Source organism: Coptis chinensis, chromosome 1, assembly GCF_015680905.1.
Source record: "Coptis chinensis isolate HL-2020 chromosome 1, ASM1568090v1, whole genome shotgun sequence".
NCBI lineage: Eukaryota > Viridiplantae > Streptophyta > Magnoliopsida > Ranunculales > Ranunculaceae > Coptis > Coptis chinensis.
This window is the reverse complement of record NC_141456.1, coordinates 10,457,577-10,481,349: the sequence shown is the minus strand read 5'-3', so window position 1 is coordinate 10,481,349 and position 23,773 is coordinate 10,457,577. Positions and strand designations below refer to the sequence as shown.

Genomic DNA, 23,773 nt, shown 5'->3' with positions numbered 1-23,773 from the left:
TCGAATTCGAAAATCTCGCTACCAAATTAGATACTCCTAGTTCCATTCCAAATCAAACACTGCTAAAAACCGAAACCTCTATATATACAAGTGAAAATAAAGAAGAAAGGGGGCGCGAGCAATTGGGGGCTGGTTTTGGCTGGAGAAAAAGGTAGAACACAGCAGTGAAGGAGGCTGTAGCTGGAGGTCGCTGGGGGGCTGGAAAGAGGCAACAGCAGTGAGTGAAGAAGGCGTCTCTTGGCTGGAAAAGAAGGCAGAACCAAACCAGCACAGAGCGTGGAGGTCGCTGGTTGGGAGCAGTGAAGTGTGGCTCTCTCTCGGGCGATTTTGGACAACGTGAAAAAGCGGAAAGGGAGGTCATTTGGAGAACACAACACTGGAGATCGAACTAGAGAATAGAGGCTCCGGAACGCATGAGTTATTCTTTCCCTTACCTTTGTTTAAGTTCAATTGTTATTATGTCTAGCTAAACTTTTAAAGCTAGGGCTATGATGAAGCCCTAGCCTTGATGTATTTGTTTTATGATTGGGTTTCGGTTGTTTCACATATACAATTTACTGTTCAACCTTCTTTTGTCGCATTCTCGATTAATAGCTAGTTTTGTTTGTGCACCTTGTATGTCAAGCATCCTAGGTAGTGTAAACCGATCGCCTAATAATCATAGCCCGAAGTTCCATTGCCAATATCATATTTGGATATTATTTGTGCCTAAAAAAGACAAATAATCTTTTACGTTTGATCTTTTGTCTTTGAATTTGAAAGATGTTTTTTATATACAATTAGCGTTGTCACGATAAAATCGAGAAGCACCGATTTCTCATTCGGATGTTTCTCGTATTAATTTGAAACATTGAAACCTAATCTTAAAATATTTACTAAAAAAGGTTTAGTGGTGGAATCTAAAGTCCTAGTATTTCTCCAATCGTTCGTTTTAATTTCAATTGTTTAATTTATTATTTTAGTAAACGTAGTTAAAATAATTAGCTTTAGTTAAATAGTAATTCCAAATTTCTATAAAACAACATTGTCGAATTAGGTTAGGTAATATTTTAGTATTCAATTGTCCCTAAACAGCAATCCATGTGGGATCGACCCGTTTGCCGCGACTATTTTCAACGATAGCTGTGCGCTTGCGGTTTAATTAGGGTTAGATTAGTCTATTTAATTAGACTGACTAATTTTCTATCAAGTTTTTGGCGCCGCTGCCGGGGATTGTAGTGGCACAATTGAGTTTTAAAGTCTTATTTATCGTAATTCGTAGTTTAAGTTTAGTTGTAGTTATATTAATTCGTAGTTTACGTATTTAATTTTAGTTATTTTTGCAGATAGTTAAGCAAAGATTTTTTTTCTTACAAAGTTGATAGTCGTGATTTTGTTGTGGACTTTGTGAAGTTGCTTGCTGTCGTCACCCGGCGTCGCAAGTAGCCCTCGAAGGCTCACGCCGGAGGTACGTCTCTTTCCTTTGTGGGCTTGGATTTTGTTTGTTTTGTGTGTTTTGCTTGTTTTCATTGTTTCTTGCATCTAGGAAGGTTAAATCACCTTGACCAGCCTTAGGCATATTGCATTAGGACAGGTTTTAGCCCGCTCACTAGGAAAGCCCTTTTGACACGTGGATCGAGTGACGGTGCTTTTGCACAAGAACTGGGAATCGTGTTATTTGGGTTTAGGAGCAAATATATTAGACATTATTGAAAATTCAATCTGGTTTGAAATAAAATTGTTTGATATTATTTGTGTGTGTGCATCGTTTGCATTAATTATAGTCTTAGGTATTAAGTTAGTTTTCTTTTTGTTAGGGTGTCGTCCTATAGAGTCTTAAAATAATAATAAAAATAAAAAAATAAAAAAAAAATAAAAATGGAAGGAGGCAATAATAACGAAGTTGTTGCCCAAGTACCTAGATCCATTAAGGAGTTTATCTATCCCACTAGGACAACTCGACCATCTTGCATCGTTCCTCTACCGACTAATGCTAATCATTTTGAGTTAAAGCCCAATCTACTAGGGCTACTTCCTAAGTTTAGGGGAATGGATGAGGAAGATCCGTATCTTCACGTAAGGGAATTTGAGGATATCTGTGGGACTGTTAAGCTTCAACAGTTTAGTGACGATGCTATAAAATTGAAGTTATTCCCATTTTCCTTGAAAGAGAAAGCGAAGAGTTGGTTTCACACTCTTCCATCTAATTCTATCGCGACCTGGGAAAAATTATGCATTGTATTCTTAAAGAATTTTTTCCCTAATCATAAGGCAACTGCTTTTAGAAAAGTAATTTCATCTTTCTGCCAAAATGAGGGTGAGTCGTTGTGGAAGTGTATGGAGAGATTCAAAGACATACTCTTGCAGTGTCCTAACCATGGCCTTGAGAAAGGTAGACTGGTACAAATTTTTTATGAGGGCCTTGATTTTAATTCTAAGGCCATGGTTGAGACCATGAGTACGGGAGATTTCTGTGATAAGACTGTGGATGATGCATGGTCGTTTTTAGAGAGCGTTCTTTGAAAAGGTTCAAATTGGGAAACTAGTCGTGAACCTAAGAAGGTGGCTAGTAGTACTACAAAGAATGCTATGTTTCACGTTGATAAGGATTTTGACGCGAATGCTAAATTAGCTGCCTTAGTTAGAAGAGTTGAGGCTCTTGAGCTAGAAAAGGAGACAAAATCTCAAGCTCAAGTTAATAATGTTGAGACTCTGGTTTGTCTTTTGTGCGATAGTCTTGATCATGTTATTGATAATTGCCACGGCGTGGATCAGCACAAGTCAATGCTTTTAACACATACCGTAACCCAAGCAATAACTCATTTTCTAATAATAGTTATAACCAAGGGTGGCGTAATAACCCTAACATGTCTTGGTCTAAAGGGATACACCAGGAAGTCGGTTAGTAACTCCAACCCAAAGACAACAAGATATGTACCCCAACCACCGAAACTTTCACCTATAGAAGAAGCCATTTCTCAATTATCACAAAACGCCATGAAATTTCGGCAACAACCCAACAGGTTTATGCAAGCTACCAACTTGCTACTCAAGATAATGCTCAAGCCATTAGGAAGATTGAAGTCACCATAGGTCAAATTGCTAATACTTTGAATGAAAGGGACAAGGGTAAATTTCCTAGTCAACCAGTAGCTAATCCAAATGGTCAACATGAGGTAGGCTCTAACTTGAGCCAAGGGCACCACCATGAGCAAGTAAAGTCGATTACTACGCTTAGGAGTGGTAAACATGTTAATAATAAGGTTGAGACGCCTAGGGTAGAGGTTAGGTCTGATTTGGGTGAACGTGAAAGTGAGGAGAGTGATATTAGTGGTCCTCATGCTAGTGAAGCTTCTAGGCAACCTTCTATTCCTGTAGAGTCTAGTCCTGTGCCACATTATATACCAAAAGCTCCTTTTCCTCAAAGATTGGTTCAAGTAACGAAAGGAATACAATCTAATGAAATTTTGGATGTTTTTAAAAAGGTTCATATAAATATTCCATTTCTTGAGGCTATTAAGCAAGTTCCTGCCTATGCCAAGTTCTTAAAAGATTTGTGTACTGTGAAACGTAAGATGCAATGCGTAAGAGAGCATTCCTCCTCAGAGAGCAAGTAAGCTCAATCATTCAATACAAAACTCCACCTAAGTTTAAAGATCCAGGTTGTCCCACCATTTCATGTGTTATAGGAAGTCATAGGATAGAGCAAGCTTTAGTTGATTTGGGAGCGAGTGTGAATTTACTCCCTTATTCTGTGTATATGCAATTAGGATTGGGAGAGCTTAAGTCCACTCCAATAACATTACAACTTGCTGATAGATCTGTTAAAATCCCTCGTGGTGTTATTGAAGATGTTTTGATTCAAGTAGATAAATTTTATTTTCCAGTGGACTTTGTGGTTCTTGATACTCAACCTGTCCAAAATTCTAAAGGAAATATTCCGTGATTCTTGGTAGACCATTTCGCCTCTGACTAATGCCATTATAAATTGTAGAAATGGTGTCATGAAAGTTTCTTTTGGTAATATGACAGTCGAGCTTAATGTTTTTGATGTGAGCAAACAACTAGGAGAGTATAGAAAATTGACTAAGTACACACATAAGCCTTGATTGAGAATTTTTGTCAATTTTACTATCTCTCATCATAATCTATGAGTCTTTTTGCAAAGAATGTAATTAGCAATGGAGATTGTCTATTGGAGTAAGCACAAAGTGGGTAAGGAATTTCTCTCTCGAAAAATACTATCATTCTTGAACATGCTATTGATTGATTTTGTGGGTATATCACCGAAAACCCTCACGAGACTATAACTCGTCCTTTTTGGGGGAACTTAAAGGTTTAAAGCCTTGTTGCATATGGTAAATGCAATCGCGATGCCTGCGAAAGTGAAGTTAGGATTTTATTTTTATTAGGATATGATTTTGATCACTTATCTATTTTTTATCTTATTTGCTAAGAGACTAGCAAAGGCTAGTTGGGAGTTGTGATAAGTGCTCAAAAGTGCTATTTAACCCTCGATTATGCCTCTTGTTTAGCCATCTTAGTGGACTAATAGTGTTTATAAGTTGTGTTTTAAGATTCTAGGGTAAAAAAAAGAGTTTTATAGAATATTAGAGAAAATAGGGTAAAACGAAGCAATTCGGAGCATTAAGGATCACATGGGAGGCCCGTGGACAATCATGGAGAAGGCCAAGGAATTGGAGCTGTTAAAGATGCGACTTGGACCTATATTAAAGTCTATTTGGAAGCCCAAGGCCAAAGGATTCGTTGCTTGGACCAAAGCCCATAAAAGAGGATAGAAGGATAGAGCAAAAAGAGAAAATCGGCTTACGTGCGGGACGATGGATCGAAGGCCCGTGACGCATTGAATGAAGTCCGGGACGATAGATCGAAAGCGTCGAGACGCATTGCTTGAGTCCGAGACGCATGGATAATGAGTCCGACGCATGGATCGCATTAATAAAGCCAATTCCTTCGGTTTTGGACATGAAGTTGGACTCGAAAGAAGTCTATTTGTATTAGGAAATAAATGACGGTTTGGAATGCTTCTAGAACTCATTGTAACCCCTATAAATAGAGGACCTAAGTGCCTCATGTAATTTGCCAATTCACTTATATTCTTGTCTCCGAACTTGAGGCGAGAGAGATTAATAATAAAAGATCGGTTTTAACTAGTCGAGTCTTAATAAGTTAGTCTTTCTAGTCTTATGTTCTTCAACTCTTCTTCTTCTCGCTCTTCGTGTTCTTCCTTCTTTATGGAAGGCTAATCTTCTCCTTCAAGGGAGGAGATGGCCTAAGCTTAAGGTTTAATGATTCTTCCGGTTTATGGTGTTCTTCATGGGTTAGTTCTTTATGTTTTTAGTTATTAGTTCCATTGCCCACAGGGGGATGGAAGTATAGATTAAGGTTTTTATTTATTACAATTGAATATCATGCTAGAATAGAGTTTTATTTATTGTAATTGAATATTATACTATTATTCTCTACTTTTCTTCTAATTGTGTAATGTTTTAGAGTAAAAGGAAGTATTCCCTCGGTTTGTTTAGATGGTGATTCATTGAATATTCATGCCCAAGCTCACATAAAAGGAAAGAAGATACTAGTAACATGAACATAGGAACAACCTTAAGTAGAGTTAATTGTTTAACGATGTTTCACCCAAAAAGGCATCGGCACTCGCTCGATTGCCCGATTGTAGTCTACTTGGAGAACAACATGAAGCAAAAGGTCATTGAATCAAAAGCATTGGTGGATTTGAATCTCTTGAATCTATCTCTCTCATATTCTCTCCCTATTTCCAATTCTTAGTTTTAGTATAAGTTTAGTTAGTTAGTTTAGTTTAGTTTAGTTTAGCATTAGAATCTACAATATCTATAATCATAGTTTTTAATCCCTCAAACCCCTTTCCAAATCCACATCGTCCTTCATATAAACATACACTTAAAAGTGGAATGATACCCTACTCATCCTTTACTCATTGAGGGATAATTAGGTTTTGATACGCTTCTCTTTTGTTCAACGACTATACCATTTACATACACAAAAGGAGGTTGTGTCAATGGCGCCGCTGCCGGGGAGAAAAAAAAAAAAAAAAAAAAAAAAAAAAAAAAAAATCATTGAGTAGAAGTAGTGAGAAAGTCAAGTAATGTGATCTACAAAGTGAAGAAATTTTCCATGAAGGTCAAGTACAAAATGGTCTTTAGTTGATTCTCAGAAATTTTTGATTCCTTTTACCATTTTCTTGTCAACCTATCCTAAGCCCCGCCTTAATACCAGGACTTATCACAAAAAGTATGATATGAAGTGTAGAATAGGTGAGAGGATGCTAAAGTGAAGGACGGACACTTCACATGTGATTGATGTTCTTTCCATGAGACTAATTTGTTTTGAAATTTCATAAGTTAAAGATCTTTTCCGCTAAGTATGTGGGATGTTCTATTATTTTACTCATTTCCTCATCATACGAGGTAAAATTGAAAACTTATCTAAGAGAGAGACTTTCTTGTGAGTGTATGAATGGTGAGGATTGAGGTTGATATGTTCTTTGGATAGTAAGTTAGGAATTCCGTTACTTGGATAAGAGATTGTATTAGTTTGGCTAAACACACACACACGCTTTGTTTTGGAGTAGTAATCAATGATTTCTATCTTTGGAAGTAGTGATGAGTCTTGGTAATGATGATGTAAACTGTGACAATTGCTGATGAACTTGTTTAGTAGTGGGCGAAAAAAAATTTATCTCTGAGAAAATTATATCACCATTTGTTATATACTATGTTAATGTTTGTGGGTACCATTTCTGAAAACCCTCACGAGACTAAACTCGTCCACTAGGGGTAACCTAGAGGTTTAAAGGCTTGTTACACATGCTAAGTGTAATCGTGATTCCTACGAAAGTGAGTTAGAATTTTTGTTTTTGTCATTAGTTTAGTTTTAGTTTTGCTCGAGGACTAGCAAAATGTAAGTTTGGGGGTATTTGATAAGTCACAATTATTACATATTCCTTCAATTTTATATGAGTTAGTCCGGTTATTTTATATAATTTCGTATTGATTATCGTGTTTCCTTGGTTTTTTTGCAGAAATGGTATGAATCGTGAACAAGGTTGAAAAGTCTTTGGAAGTTGGATGATTGTGCTATATAGAGAGGCCTCTATTTCCTAGCGGCTTGACTAAGCCCAAGTGACCAAAGCCCGTAACCGAGTTAAAAGGTTGGACCGAACAGTTAACAATTAATGGCCATACCGGTTCATGTCCACATGAGAGCACCGAATCAAACCTTATGTTTCTCCACCCTTCGCTCATGAACAGAAACATTTTTCACGAACAGAGAACAAAAGGCCGAAAGTCCTTATTCAAATAAAACTGATCGAATTCGAAAATCTCGCTACCAAATTAGATACTCCTAGTTCCATTCCAAATCAAACACTGCTAAAGACCGAAACCTCTATATATACAAGTGAAAATAAAGAAGAAAGGGGGCGCGAGCAATTGGGGGCTGGTTTTACCGAGAAAAGGTAGAACACAAAGCAAATGAAGGAGGTCAGATTTGGGAGGTTTGGGGCTGGAAAGAGGCAACAGCAGTGAGTGAAGAAGGCGTCTCTTGGCTGGAAAAGAAGGCAGAACCAAACCAGCACAGAGCGTGGAGGTCGCTGGTTGGGAGCAGTGAAGTGTGGCTCTCTCTCGGAACGGGGCTGGACAACACAGAAAAACGGAAAGGGAGGCTGAAGCTGGAGAACACAACACTGGAGATCGAACTAGAGAATAGAGGCTCCGGAACGCATGAGTTATTCTTTCCCTTACCTTTGTTTAAGTTCAATTGTTATTATGTCTAGCTAAACTTTTAAAGCTAGGGCTATGATGAAGCCCTAGCCTTGATGTATTTGTTTTATGATTGGGTTTCGGTTGTTTCACATATACAATTTACTGTTCAACCTTCTTTTGTCGCATTCTCGATTAATAGCTAGTTTTGTTTGTGCACCTTGTATGTCAAGCATCCTAGGTAGTGTAAACCGATCGCCTAATAATCATAGCCCGAAGTTCCATTGCCAATATCATATTTGGATATTATTTGTGCCTTAAAAAGACAAATAATCTTTTACGTTTGATCTTTTGTGCTGAATTTGAAAGATGTTTTTTTATATACAATTAAGCGTTGTCACGATAAAATCGAGAAGCATCGATTTCTCATTAGGATGTTTCATTATTAATTTGAAACATTGAAACCTAATCTTAAAATATTTACTAAAAGGTTTAGTGGTGGAATCTAAAGTCCTAGTATTTCTCTCCAATCGTTCGTTTAATTTCAATTGTTTAATTTATTATTTTAGTAAACGTAGTTAAAATAATTAGCTTTAGTTAAATAGTAATTCCAAATTTCTATAAAACAACATTGTCGAATTAGGTTAGGTAATATTTTAGTATTCAATTGTCCCTAAAACAGAAATCCGCGGGATAGGGGATCGACCCCGTTTTGACTATTTTCAACGATACCGCGTAAGGCCATGGGTTTAATTAGGGTTAGATTAGTCTATTTAATTAGACTGACTAATTTTCTATCACTGACAATATTGCACCAACTCATTTTTTGAATGATATGAACGAAGAATGTTTATAGCTCATGACTATGAACAATCATTGTTCATAGTCCAATCATGGATATGAACAAAGAATGTTCATTGCTCATGACTATGAACATAAATTGTTCATTGCTCATGACTATGAACATTGATTGTTCATAGTCCATACTATCTTATGAACAATCAATGTTCATAGTCATGAGCTATGAACATTCTTTGTTTTTGAAGAATGATGGATTTTTGAAGGCCTAAATGATTTTGAAGACCTAAATGATGGATTTAGGGACCGAGGGTGGTGCCTACAACAAAGCTGTGGGTTATGCTTATTTTGACATTTCCAATCAAATATGGGCACGTCCATGTCTTCCTCGAACTTTGTTACCCTTTTTCAGTTCATTGGCGTATGTCAACTTCATTGACATACACATCATATGCTAACTTCATTGACATCATTGGCAAATCAGATTGCATCAACTATGAACACCGAATGTTCATAGTCTAACAAGAGTATGAACATTCAATGTTCATAGTCCACTAAGAGTATGAACACTGAATGTTCATAGTCCAACAAGAGTATGAACATTAAGTGTTCATTGTTGATTTTGTGATTTCTTCATTGGGTTCATAAACAATGGGAATTGGTGGCACTTCGTTACATTTTCTTTTTCGGGTTTGGGTGCTTAATCCTCCTCGTGTTCGTGGAGGCATGTTTAAAATGACGGTCCTTCCACACTGTAAGCTCCCAAAAAACTGGATAGTCAATTTAAAATTCAAACAATTCAAAAAATTGGAATGAAGTGCCACCACGAACACGAATGATGTCAATTTTTTGAATTGTTTGAATTTTTTAAATTGTTTGAATTGTTTGAATTGTTTGAATTGCTAATTAGAAATCATTGGTGTTTTTTTTCTAATTGTAAGAATTATAAAACTATCCAATTTTTTGGGACTTACACCAATGATTTCTACAACCTAGGATCAGCTGCCTCATACCATTTTTCTAGTATCAATTATCCGACATAAAAAAAAAACCGAAATCATTGGTGTAAGCTCCCAAAAAATTGCATAGTTTTATAATTCTTACAATTAGAAAAAAAACACCCAAAAAAACAAGACAGTAAGAACATAACCAACGGTCCTTCCACACTCAACAAGCATGTCATTCCACACTCTTGTTTTTAATTTTTTCGACAATTTCGAGAGTCGGTTTAGCAATCTTATTACAAGATTTTACACATTCTTCTGGATTCTCTAAGGCTTCCTCCCGGGGCCTTTCATTCTCTCCGTTTTTTCTTCTTCCTCCCTTCGTTTGAGAAATGTTGGGATTTAAAACCAAGAGCTGAAAAGAAGATTTAAGAGTTAAAATCAAATAGGATTTTTATCATTGCAAAGATAAAAAAAACAAACTAAATAAATTATTGCGGAGGTATCAACTATAGGCTCTTCAACTGGAGGTGCTTCATTATTCATTGCATCCATTTTGTTGATAGTTTCCTTGAGCTCGAAACTCCAATAGACATTTCACTCATCTTGAATAAAATATGCATATGTCTCAACACTAGTTGATGCATCATAAGCCAATTGAGTAGCAACCTTGATACAATGGGCAACTCTTAATGGCTCATGGTCTTCATGACCGCCACTAGTCCACCATCAAACACCGCCTCAGATGTGTTTGCCTTTTGCGGCCCACCGCTTCAAAATAAAATGATCTGGAATCTCTTCGATGTCATAACGCTTGAAAAAGCTTTTAAAATGTGAGCACAAAGTAATCCTTCGAACTGAAAATTCTTACATTCACAAGTCCCTCCAAAGTTCCTCTATTAAAAGTCACTTTCCAAATTGAAGTTTGCTTAATGTCTCTTGTCTTCACCGTGATAAATTCCTGTTCCATGTATGTCTATCTCTTCTCCAACAATTCTATACTTCATCTTAGCCTTTTCTAAATGTTTCTTGAATTTATTGAAAGCACTAATGGTATAAACTTTACCGCATGCTTCGAGGAGGAAAGCATCCTTAGCCACAATGCGAGAAGTATGTTCGGTGACGGTAATCGATTCCCTTTCATTCCGGCTATCGATTCCAAAGACCTCTCATTACCATGGACAAATTCCATAAGTGTAGTCGTCGAACTAACTAATTAATCATAATGAGAATTCATTGATTCACTTCACCGTATGCATACCAAAGAAAAAAAATGTCATTGTGATAAGCCGGAACCCAAGACGCACGGTTTTATATATTTTTGTCAACCAAGTATTTTTCAGTCAAGTTATACTTCAACAAATGAGTGCGGACCACCTACTTTCAAAATCAACAATCCTATATGACTTCCAAATAATATATGTAAGCTCGAACACAAAGCATCGAGCCTATGGTAGACAAATGACAACTTCTCTGAAAATTTCTGCATAATGTGCCAAAGACAAAATCGATGTCGAATAGTAGGAAAACTCTTCTAAGCTGCTGCAGTCATCGCTAAATCTTGGTCGATTAAGTATTGAAGTTGGTGGATCGACCACCCATAGCTGCAAGCCATGTCTGAAACAACCACACAAATGTCTCTTCTTCTTCATCAAGTAGCGGGGCACAACCAAAACTGAATGGACTGCATGTGGTGGTTGACTCTCGATAAAAGGGCAAACGGCATACCAGAACATTAGTTCTATATGTTGTATCAAAAGATCGACATCCCCAAAGTACTCATATTGGACACGGGACCTTCCATCAACCCAAAAGAAATTTACTACTACACCTTTTGTATCTAATTGAACAAAGATAGTAGAACCGAGGATTTTCAGCACTCTTACGCCTTAAAATAGTGAAGCACGGCTGTTACATCATTATCTTTAGGCATTTTTCTCGTCAAACCATAATGGTGGTTCCAACAATGCTTTCTCCGAAACCCAATCTCATCCCCATGGAAAAAAAACGCCACTTTCCCTACATGTATACCGTTGTCATGAAAAACCTCTGTCAAACTCTTTTTGCAGCCTTTAGGCATATTTTTGTTACCTTTCATATATTGTCTCTTTGATGGAGTGATTTAAACCATGGCTATGGCGATTTTCAGCCAAACTCACATCATATATATCTTCAAGTTTTCTTTTGTAACTCACATTCTAGCTTGGCAACCACATCTAATAGTCGGTACTTCGAAGCTACACCTTCAATTTCTTCTTTCTTGTTATGGACCCCTCGTGAGCAAACCAATAGACAACTAGAAGGCAATTCCACACCCGCTTGTTTTTATCCATAGTCCGAACACGAATCTCAAATCCCTCCTGTTTACCAAACTCTCGTAGTAAATCTTTGCTTCATCAACACTATTAAATTTCATACCTAAGTGTGTGGCAACTAATTTATTAACGTCATTACTTTGAGAATCAGTACAACAAGAAGAAGTGCCAACAAAAGCTCTAACATTTTCTTCCATTTCTAGCAAAAAAAGAAACAGAGAAAATATCAAATGACGCAAAATAGATATTAATGACTCCCATATATTAAATTGACAATTTTAACGCTACTATTCTAATTAGCAAAAAACGATTATGGTATAAAAGAGGGCTATAGAGCAATTCTTCGAGAACAAACAACTAAGAATTCTAATTCGAAAAGAAAGCACTTAAGTTCAAAAGGACAATATCAAAGCAAAGAATATTAACTTCTTACAAATCGGAAAAACCAAAAGAACGATAAAATAAGATTAACTTACCTTGGTTTACAGAGATGGCTAATTCCAAAAAAATAGTATAGTGATTTTTTGTGAAAAAGAAAGATAATGGGCTCCAATTGAATAGTCGGGTGATCTTTTGTGAAGAAGAAACCGGTGTGGGTTTCTCTCAGAGAGTGAGTGAGGAAAGAGAGGAAGAAGAAGTCTCGTGAGTGTTTTGTTGGGTTTTTTTTTTTTATGAATAGAAAATCAAAATGACCATTATACCCACCCTGAATTCTTTGTTTGATAAGGAATAGTTCTTGGACGTTGGATGGGTTGTGATCAAACGGACGTGACGAGCTGTCAAGATAAGTTGTCAATTGGAGCTGTCAAGGTAGCCAGCCCCTATATATATATATATATATATATATATATATATACAGCCCGGCTCCTAAAAGGACCTTAAATAAGTACCAAATCTAAAATGCCCACAACTTCACCTACAAAATAATTTAAAACCTAATATTTTGTGCATATGATCTATTAACCATAAAGAACATCTCGACAAAAATTTAACTCGTTTGACAATTTTTAACATTGGCAAAAGGTGATTGCAAAAACTAGACATTTTTGGACCTTTATATATATTTTCAAAAGTGGACGACAATTTTATCTAAGTTAGAGAATATCAAACGAGTTGAATTTTTATAGAAATGTTCTTTATGGTTAGTAGATTATATGCACAAAAGATTAGGTTTTAAATCATTTTATAGGTGACGCTGTGGGTGTTTTAGATTTGATACTTATTTAATGTCCTTTTAGGAGTCGGGCTATATATTATTATTATTATTATTATCATTGGCAAGCCTGTTTTAAATGAGATTAGTAACTCTTTGATGCTGGCGGAGTTCGAGCCCCAGACCTCTGGTATCATCACCTAAAGGTTTTACCGACTTTGCTAGTTGGCACATGCATAATCCAATATATTAAATAACTCATCATTGTAAACATGAATGAGATTATAATCCAAATATTTATCTAACTCGTTCTTTTATATGAGATTAGTAGTATGCAATTGAAATCGGGTTTGGAGTTCAGGTTCAGTTCGGGTTCGGGTTTGGGTTCTGGTTTTTTAGCCCTTTTAATGGGTTTAGGGTTAAATTATCGGGTCGGTCCGGGTTTAGAGTGTGACCAAATCCTATCCTATGTATTTCGGTTTGGGTTCGGGTTCGGGTTCGGACAGGGTTCGATGCGGGTATTTTGGGCGGGTTTTGGGTTTCGGGCAAGATGGACATCCCTAAGAGTAAGCCAATTACAGGTACAAAGCATAAAAAGCAACTTGTATCCCCACACCTAAAAGTATACCAAGGATTCACTCTACAGGATAAATTACAACATCAAAGGTTTAACAAACACAAATAGAGTAATAGAGCAAAAGGAGCCCCCTGAAACATATTGGCATCCACATATGACTTTCTCAAGAGTTAGATTATAGTATGAACTCTAGAATTTCCAGAACAATCATTATTGACTGAACAACTTTAGGAACCGCAGCAAGCTGATCTCTCAGTAACTGTACTCAAACCTTTGCCGGGATCAGGTTTACTAATCTTAATGGTCTGGGGCTGAAAAAACAAGAATAAATGAGTCAGAACACACTGTTCCAGGTATTAATCCTCATTCCACGAATTGGTTCAAAGAGTAGAGTGTACCTCAACTTTAGAATCACTTTCTGCAAGTTTTTGTTTTATATCCCTTGCAATAGAAAAGAAAACCTGCTCTGCATTCAGGTTAGTTTTTGCACTCTGCATAAAACAGGTTTCGTGTGGGTCAATATGTTGACAATGGGTTAGTAGGATGAAATGTGATACTGGTATGAACTTACCGTCTCGAAGAACTTGATGCTATATTCATCAGCAAGGGCTTGACCCCTAGAAGTTGGCACAACCTAGTTTAAAAAAAATCAATCAGGCCCAATTTAGAAAACTCTTGGGGAATTTGACATTTTGATCCAAGTTTGGTGTTACCCTCTTGCTCTCATCCATGTCTATAACACCCCGTTTTTTCTATTTTCCTAGTACAATAAATAATAATAATAATAATAATAATAATAATAATAATAATAATAATAATAATAATAATAATAATAATAATAATAGATAAAAATAAAAAGGATAAAGATTAGTGGAGATAGGAAAGGTAAAGAGATAAACCTTCATCCCTGTTTTCGGTAGTAAAATCTTACTTAGGAAGAAACTACATGCCATTTTGAGAATACGGAACTAACTTGTCTTTCAAGTTGAAATGATTGAATAGTATATTTCTTTATTCGAAAGATATGAACGTATTACTATTTTATATTTAGTCTTACTCATCATACCAGCAAATTCAATTTGTTGACCCATGTTTGCTTTGTTTTGCAACGTGGGTGTTATAACACCCCGTGTTTTACTTTTACTTTTCCTAGTACCATAATAATAATAATAATAATAATAATAATAATATATAAAACAAAAAATATGATAGATATTAGTAAGGATAAGAAACCTAGTAGGGTTAAGAGATAAACCTTCCTTCCTTGTTTTTAGGGGGGTTTGAAAACAAAAAGGAGTTCACACGGAGTTTTTAAAAACACAGAGAGTTTTATACAGAGAAAAAAAAAAGTTTTACGGAGAGAGAAAAATGAAGGTTTTTCTAATAGATAGCTGATAGTCGGAGCTAATCACAGAGGGGCAGGATCCGTTAGTCTTGTATGCAGGGACGTAAATATCCTACCCTAAGATGACGTGCTGGCTTAAAGGTAAAAGGTATAAAACTCATATTTAAATAAGTGATCATATGTGTATTTAATAAGTGGAATGTAAGTGGTTTTTATACTGAGTTAATTTTGGAAAAAAATAGGTTATTTGGGTTTCGTTTCATCTTGAGTTTTCAGATGATTGAATAGGGTGACGATTGAGATATTTATATCTTGGAAAATTCCCTATTTTAGATTTTCTAGAAATTTGGGGTGTGACAGCTTGGCATCAGAGCTTAGGTTAGCCTAGATTTGGAAGGTCTAGATGATCCTCGGAATGTGGTGATTGGGTGTGTTTGAGTTTAAGATGTTTGGAGTACTAATAGAAGTCCGTTTTGTTTTAAGGTGATGGCTAGAGATTACAATGACATTACTGGTACTGGAAGTAATACCATATGTGTTGATTTGGGAGCAATATTAACTCAGTTGGTGCAAACCATTCAGAGTGGTCAACATGCTAATCTAGGTGATCCTTTTGCTAGGAGAAACAACGATTTTGCAACTTTAGGAGGCCAGAAATTCAAGGGAGAGAAAGGGGCCATTGATACTAAGAAATGGGTTACTATATGTGAGTCCGTGTTTGCTAAGATGTAACTCACTGAGGTGCAGAAGCAGGAGTTGGCTTCTCATCAATTGGAGGGGTCAACTTTATTTTGGTGGAGGTCTATCAAGGATAATGTGGATGTAGGAACTATGACTTGGGAGGATTTCCAGGTAAGATTTGAGGGAAGGTTTGTTCCTAATGTTGTTAAGGAGCAATTAACTGAGAAATTCTTTAATCTGACCCAAGGAGGGAAAACTGTTACAAAGTACGTGACTAAGTTCAATGAACTATCGAGGTATGCTCCTTATCTAGTGGATACCCCAAGTAAAGAAGAACCAGAAGTTCATCCGTGGACTAGAGCCATATCTATCGAGTTATTTGATACCCTTTGATTCAGAAACGTTCGATCGCGTGTTAGATTTGGCATTAAAATATGAACAATTGGATAATTAATCCAAAGATGAAAGGTTTAAAGAGAATGCCCCAAAACAAGTCAGCTTACACCTTATTTCTAATCAACCACGTCAAGGGCAGAGAAAAAGTCGGCATCACCCATATAATAGGCAAACAAGTAAGCATGTGAATAAAGACGTTAGTACTTCGCTAAAGAAATTTAATGGTAATTGTTTGAACTCTGGGGAAGCTGGGCATACTATTCGAAGATGTTCTAAACCAAATGAACTAATAGGCAAATGTTATAAATGTGGACAGTTGGGACACTATGTTAAGAACTGCACTGGTTAATGTTAGGTATGTTTAAATTTGTTGTTTACTAGTTCCTCTATTGGTACTTAGCATGTAAAAATTTATCGTATGATTATGAAAATAAAATGCTGGTTGTTTTAACGGTTAGTTTCTTATGAAATTTAGAATCGAAATTATTCAGCATGTTATAGTGTTGTTTTCCTAATTGAGTTTTCTATTTTAAGTAAGTATTGGCTAAAGAAAAAATTGTTATTTTAAAATTTCATATTTGAGTAAATTGGAATAAAGAAACCCTTTGGTAAAGGTTGGATTTGGAATTGTTGATATTGTCCAAGTTATGTATATCGTTGGTGTGTGATCCAATATACATAACATCTCTCTGTATGCATCGTTGGAGTTTGATCAAGTGTATACATGTACACCGTTGGAGTGTGATCCATAGTGCATACCACACATCATTGGTGTTTGATCCTATGTGATGGTAGAGAGCTTATATGCATCGTTGGTGTGTGAACTAGTGTATACTTGCATATCGTTGGTGTGTGAGCCAGTGTGCATGCCTCACATTATAGGTGTTTGATCCTATGTGATGGTGGACATAGTGTAGGTCGTTGATGATATGAATCAGCCTATACGTTTTATATATTCAATTTCGGACATGTGGTGTTCGTGAGACATTGAGAGAAATGTTAATATATTTGTAAACACCAAGATGGTAGATGAAATATATGAGTTTTTAAACGAATAGTTTTGACAAGGAAGATCGCTGAAAAGGAAATTATTATATGTATATGTATTGTTAAATGCCTTGGATTAGTTGGGAAATACTAAGAGTGGAACTAACTGCCTCGGTGTGAGAGGAACTACCTTGCCTTCTTAGTATGGTTTAACTCGAAGAATATGAGTTTTGCTAAATTGAGAAATAATGAGTTTACTTAAGTGTTGGCAATTGAAGAAACTAATTACGTTTATTCTTTTGAGTTGTGTATGCTAGCTTATACACGTATTTCTTGGGTTCTATACGTATATGGACACACTTTCAAAGTATGTGATTTGCACATTAGTATGCCTATCTATATGATATTGTATATGTGTATTCCTTTAAGGTGTGTATACTTGTGTATACACGTATGTCTCATTTCTGATATTGGTTTACTATGATCATTGGGTGCAAGCTGTAAATGAGGTGTTTACTTTAATTTCCCTGCTGACATGTTCTACATTATTACTTAAAGTTTAGTTGTTGGGATATAATCTGTTAACTTTCTACTCTATAAAGATTTATTGTTTGACGTACTGTTTGTTTGGTTAATCTACACTTTACCTTGAATCTCGGGACGAGATCCTTTTAAGGTGTGTATATTATAACACCCTGTGTTTTACTTTTACTTTTCCTAGTACCATAATAATAATAATATAAAATAAAAAATAAGATAGATATTAGTAAGGATAGGAAACCCAGTAGGGTTAAGAGATAAACCTTCCTTCCTTGTTTTTAGAGGGGTTTGAAAACAAAAAGGAGTTCACACGGAGTTTTTAAAAACACAGAGAGTTTTATACAGAAAAAAAAATTTACGGAGAGACGAAAATGAAGGTTTTTCTGATAGATAGCTGATAGTCGGAGCTAATCACGGAGGGGTAGGATCCGTTAGTCTTGTATGCACGGACGTAAATATCCTACCCTAAGACGACATACTGGCTTAAAGATAAAGGGTATAAAACTCATATTTAAATAAGTGATCATATGTGTATTTAATAAGTGGAATGTAAGTGGTTTTTATACTGTGAGTTAATTTTGGGAAAAAATGGGTTATTAGGGTTTCGTTTCATCCTGAGTTTTCAGATGATTGAATAGGGTGACGATTGAGATATTTATATCCTGGAAAATTCCCTATTTTAGATTTTATGAAAATTTGGGGTGTGACAGGTGTGTTCTTGGATACATAGATGGTGGAGTGCAGTGGATGAGGACACGTGATTTGGAGTTGCTCTTGGAGTCTTATGGTTTAAGTTTTTCTGAAGTGTACGATTTTGTTTTGAGACAGATGTAATAGAGTTAGTTAGTTTCTTTATAGTTTAAGAATGTGATGAAGAGTTGTTCCTTCTAGTTTTCTTTTGATTTCAATTTTTTTTTTATATCGTGTTTGATAACTGGGTATTGGGTTTTGTTTCACCCCGGGTTTCCAGATGATTAAATATCATTATTTTAAATATTGTCTGGAAATTTGGGGTGTGACAGTTTGGTATCGGAGCTTAGGTTAGCCTAGAATGAGAAGGTCTAGGTGATCCTTGGATTGTAGTATATGGGTGGTAAGATTGTTTCTTTGTGGTGTTAAGTTTCTTGTTGTTTTCAAGTTTGTTTTATTATCGTTTTGGATTTTGTTCTTATGCATTTTCGTATAAAGTGGTGTTTCTCATTACGTGGTTTTAATTTACGTATGTCCACAGGTAAGGTTATACGTTATTGTATATGTGTATTCTTTTTAAGGTGTGTATACTTAGGTATACACCTATATTTCATTTCTTATATATGTTTATCATGAATTCTATATGCAAGTTGTAAATGACGTGTTTAATAAATCTTCATGACATGTTTTAGATTATTTTCATAAAGCTTAGTTGTTGGGATATAATCTGTTAACTTTAGAGTCTATGAAGATTTATTGTTTGGCGTAGTGTTTGCTTGGTTGATCTATATTCTTTCTTAGAATCTCGGGACCAGATTCCTTTAAGGTGTGTATATTATAACACCACGTTTTTTTTTATTTTCCTAGTACAATAAATAATAATAATAATAATAATAATAATAATAATAATAGATAAAAATAAAAAGAATAAAGATTAGTGGAGATAGGAAAAGTAAAGAGATAAACCTTCATCCCTGTTTTCGGGGGTAAAATCTTACTTGGGAAGAAACTACATGCCGTTTTGAGAATATGGAACTAACTTGTCTTCCAAGTTGAAATGATTGAATATTATATTTCTTTATTCGAAAGATATGAACGTATTGCTATTTTATATTTAGTCTTACTCATACCAACAAATTCAATTTGCTGACCCATGTTTGCTTTGTTTTGCAACGTGGGTGTGTTCTTGGAAACATAGATGGTGGAGTGGAGTGGATGTGGACACGTGATTTGGAGTTGCTCTTGGAGTCTTCTAGTTTAAGTTTTTCTAAAGTGTACGGTTTTGTTTTGAGTAGAGTTGGTTAGTTTCTTTGTAGTTTAATAATGTAATGAAGAGTTGTTCCTTTTAATTTTCTTTTGATTTCAGTTTTTTTTTATATCATGTTTGATAATAGGGTATTGGGTTTGTTTCACCCCGGGTTTCCACATGATTGAATATCATTGTTTTAAATATTGGCTGGAAATTTGGGGTGTGACAATGTCAGCCTTGTTTCCTACTAATATTTTGTTCACATTATCGGATGCATGTTGTTCAATGTTCCGAATCCAATTCCTAATGTCTACAAACTCACAAATAAGAGAGGATTTTAAAATATATATATATATATATATATAATTGACAAAGAATCTTTGGAGAAGATAAAAAGAACGAAAATTCTTCTGTTTTCTCTGCTGTTGTTGTTGTTGAGGTTATGGGTGATGTAGATATATTTGCAAAAAAATTGGATTAAGATTCGGATATTGGAATATCTGACTGGTATCCGACCCGTTCCCTACCCTACCTCTATCCCTTGTAATACTTACACATTGTTTATTGGTTTAGGCATTTAGCAATTCTTCCATATGTATAGAGCTCGAGCATTTGTAGTTCTTGAGGCTCCGAGGAACAATGTAAAAGGTTGTACATTTTTCATTATGCCTTGACATTTTCTTTGAACATTCACCCCAAATTTGTTACGCTATGCATCCTAAAAATATTGTTACGCTATGCATCCTAGATTCCCATGTGTGAAAGTTTGTACGTCTTCCACATACTACCAAGGTTAATTGGTCGACGTTGGATGCCTCATTGTACCCACTCTGCACACACAAAATGTGACGCTATATATATATACTATGTTAGACATGCGCGCTACAATATTATTGGTTTCCCTTACGGATTATCTATTGATTTCAGATGAGTTGGGATTGAATTTATCGTGCATTTCAACGAGCAAAGTAGTATAGGATTGGTTTCCCATCACTGAAGAAAAAAAAAATCCTCTAACCTATTTTGCAAAATAGCTAACATCTCATAGAGATCTTTTGTTAAGGTAAGCTCTCTATATAGAATTGTACTAATCACATTGTAGTCAAAGTCTGTACTGAGCATAAATCATATTTCATTGATTTATACATAGATAAGATATTGGTGGTGATTAGACTCCCCTAAAATATATTAAAAGTACCCAAAAATAATATCAAGATGAAACTTTATTTAAAATAATTAATCTTGACAAATTCCATTAAAAAACAAACAAAATATAAAGTAATCATAATCGGGTTGAGTAGTTGAGTTACATAAATAAAATTTGGTCTTCAAATTATCTTGCAATTGAGTTCTCTAAACGTCTCCCCATGTGCATATAATATTACTGGGATTATTTTTTATTATATTCTACCACGGAAAATATGAGGAACGGGGATTCTAGCCTAAAGTCAACACTAATTTCAAAACAATCCCACGACTCAAATCCCTCTAACAAACAAACTCCCTCTAATCTTCCTAACCTGACATTGCCCCAAAACCTCCGCACCCAATCCATCAATCAAACTCCCAGACGGAAAATAATCCACACCCTTAACCATCAAATCACCCCCACTCTTCTTTTCTTCCAATGTCTCCAACTTAACATCATTTCCTCATCAGGGACAAGTTTTCCATGATAGTTACGGCTTTGTACTGAACCCAATATCAATACCTTCTCAGGGTTAATTTCGTCTAATATAAATTTCGCAACGACACGTGACATTTCCGATGGGATGGTGGAGGACTGAATGGTAATTAACAGAGTTAGGAATAGTGTAGACAAAGGATGGAGAGTTTTTTTTGTGTCGGGGAGGGTTAAAGTGGCTAGTATGGATTTTTGGGTGAGGGAATTGATGACGTGGATTGAAGGGGTGGAAATAGCGGTTATGAGAAGAGAGGGTGAGAGTGGGTGTGGGTGGAATACAGCATAAAGAGACCAGAATCACCGGATACCAAACACCACTGGGTACAGAAAAAACAACAAGTCTAGTATTTGAGTTCCCAGATGATCCATTATTGGGGATTTCAATTTTTTTTTATTAAGATTCGGATGATTCGGATATTGGAATATCTAACTGGTATCTGACCCGTTCCCTGCCCTACCTCTATCCCTTGTAATACTTACACATTGTTTATTGGTTTAGGCATTTAGCAATTCTTCCATATGTATAAAGCTCGAGCATTTGTAGTTCTTGAGGCTCCGAGGAACAATGTAAAAGGTTGTACATTTTTCATTATGCCTTGACATTTTCTTCGAACATTCACCCCAAATTTGTTTAACTACACACGAAAAAGAAGAATACATAACCAACTGACTAAAAATATTGTTACGTTATGCATCCTAGATTCCCATGTGTAGAAGTTTGTACGTCTTCCATATGCTACCAAGGTTAATTGGTCGATGTTGGATGCCTCATTGTACCCACTCACACAAAAATGTGACGCTAGATTGAGGCTTATTATATATATATATATATATATATATATATATATATATATATATATATATATATATATATATATATATATATACTATGTGAGATGGCACTCGACGATATTATTGGTTTCCCTTACGGATTATCTATTGATTTCAGATGAGTTGGGATTGAATTTATCGTGCATTTCACATAGCAAAGTAGTATAGGATTGGTTTCCCATCACTGAAGAAGAAGAAAAAAAAATCCTCTAACCTATTTTGCAAAATAGCTAACATCTAATAGAGATATTTTTGTTAAGGTAAGCTCTCTGTATAGAATTGTACTAAGTGTACTAATCACATTGTAGTCAAAATCTGTACTGAGCATAAATCATATTTCATTGATTTATACATAGATAAGATATTGGCGGTGATTAGACTTCCCTAAAATATATTAAAAGTACCCAAAAATAATATCAAGATGAAACTTTATTTAAAATAATTAATCTTGACAAATTACATTAAAAAACAAACAAAATATAAAGTAATCATAATCAGGTTGAGTTACATAAATAAAACTTGGTCTCTAAACTATCTTGCAATTGAGTTCTCTAAACGTCTCCCCATGTGCATATAATATTATTGGGATTATTTTTTATTATATTCTACCACGGAAAATATGAGGAACGGGGATTCTAGCCTAAAGTCAACACTAATTTCAAAACAATCCCACGATTTGAATCCCTCTGACAAACAAACTCCCTGTAATCTTCCTAACATGACATTGCCCCAAAACCGCCGCACCCAATCCATCAATCAAACTCCCAGACGGAAAATAATCCACACCCTTAACCATCAAACCACCCCCACTCTTCTTTTCTTCCAATGTCTCCAACTTAAACATCATTTCCTCGTCAGGGACAAGTTTTCCACGATAGTTACGGCTTTGTACTGAACCCAATATCAATACCTTCTTAGGGTTAATTTTGTCTAATATAAATTTCACAACGGCACGTAACATTTCCGATGGGATGGTGGAGGACTGAATGGTAATTAACAGAGTTAGGAATAGTGTAGACAAAGGATGGGGAGTGTTTTTTGTGTCGGGGAGGGTTAAAGTGGCTAGTATGGATTTTTGGGTGAGGGAATTGAAGGGGTGGAAATAGCGATTATGAAAAGAGAGGGGTGAGAGTGGGTGTGGGTGGACCTAAACTTCCCTTAACCAAACACCACTGGGTACAGAAAAACCAACAAAGTCTAGTATTTGAGTTCCCAGATGATCCATTATTGGGGATTTCAATTTTTACAGTTTACAACTTGGAAACACGTCTAAGACCTCGTCATGGACATAGCAGACAGTCGAAATCCAACGTTAGACACTGCATCTTTTTCTGGTGGAAAACAAATGGCACATTGACTGGTTTTGACTCTTTTGAGTAATAGTGAACCTAATCAATTTGACAGCTTGTAAGAATGTTCGTTCTTGTTGACTTGAAAATATCCCTTACTTTCTTTCGAAATTAGTCAGGACACAATGAGTTTTTTGTTTTTTTTTCTAGAATAACCATTTCCCCATTCACAATGAGTTGATTAATGCCTTACTGACTTGGTTAGATGAATATCCATTGTTTTCACAAATGAGTTATTCCAGTGTGTCATGCAACTGGTTGATGAATGTCCCCTCAAGGATGTCTGTCGAGAGTTGGAAATATACAGTATAAATAATTATATAAAGTGTGTCTAGAATGTCACCCTGATCATTTGATATCAGGCATTCAGGCTATCAGCTCTCACCTACTACAGTAACAAGGGGAGTGGACAAAGAAAACGCATTCTTGGAAGAACTAAAAGATTCTTCCAAATGTATAATTTCAGGGTGCAATGGTATTGATATGTATAGGAAG

At 35.6% G+C, this 23,773-nt stretch overlaps 1 protein-coding gene across 1 annotated transcript; it reads right to left on the bottom strand.

Annotated features, from left to right (window-relative positions):
* Positions 1-13,538: 13,538 nt before the first annotated feature.
* On the bottom strand, positions 13,539-22,890 carry LOC147522050 (ras-related protein RABE1a-like). The gene is made up of 6 exons (XM_086567032.1): positions 22,674-22,890; positions 19,645-19,724; positions 14,240-14,257; positions 14,098-14,160; positions 13,925-14,017; positions 13,539-13,837 (listed from the first exon to the last, which is right to left on the bottom strand). The coding sequence occupies exons 1-6, from the start codon at positions 22,888-22,890 to the stop codon at positions 13,754-13,756; spliced, it is 555 nt and encodes a 184-aa protein (XP_086423158.1). The 3' UTR covers positions 13,539-13,753.
* Positions 22,891-23,773: the final 883 nt, after the last annotated feature.

Bases quoted from the DNA above. Each gene is read 5' to 3' on its own strand.
- LOC147522050 (XM_086567032.1), bottom strand. From the start codon at position 22,890: ATGTTACGTGCCGTTGTGAAATTTATATTAGACAAAATTAACCCTAAG. The intron at 19,725-22,673 runs GTGCGGCGGTTT...GTGAGTTTGTAG, and splicing joins GAGTTTGATTGATGGATTGG to ACATTAGGAATTGGATTCGG. The intron at 13,838-13,924 runs GTACACTCTACT...TTGTTTTTTCAG, and splicing joins AAAGTGATTCTAAAGTTGAG to CCCCAGACCATTAAGATTAG.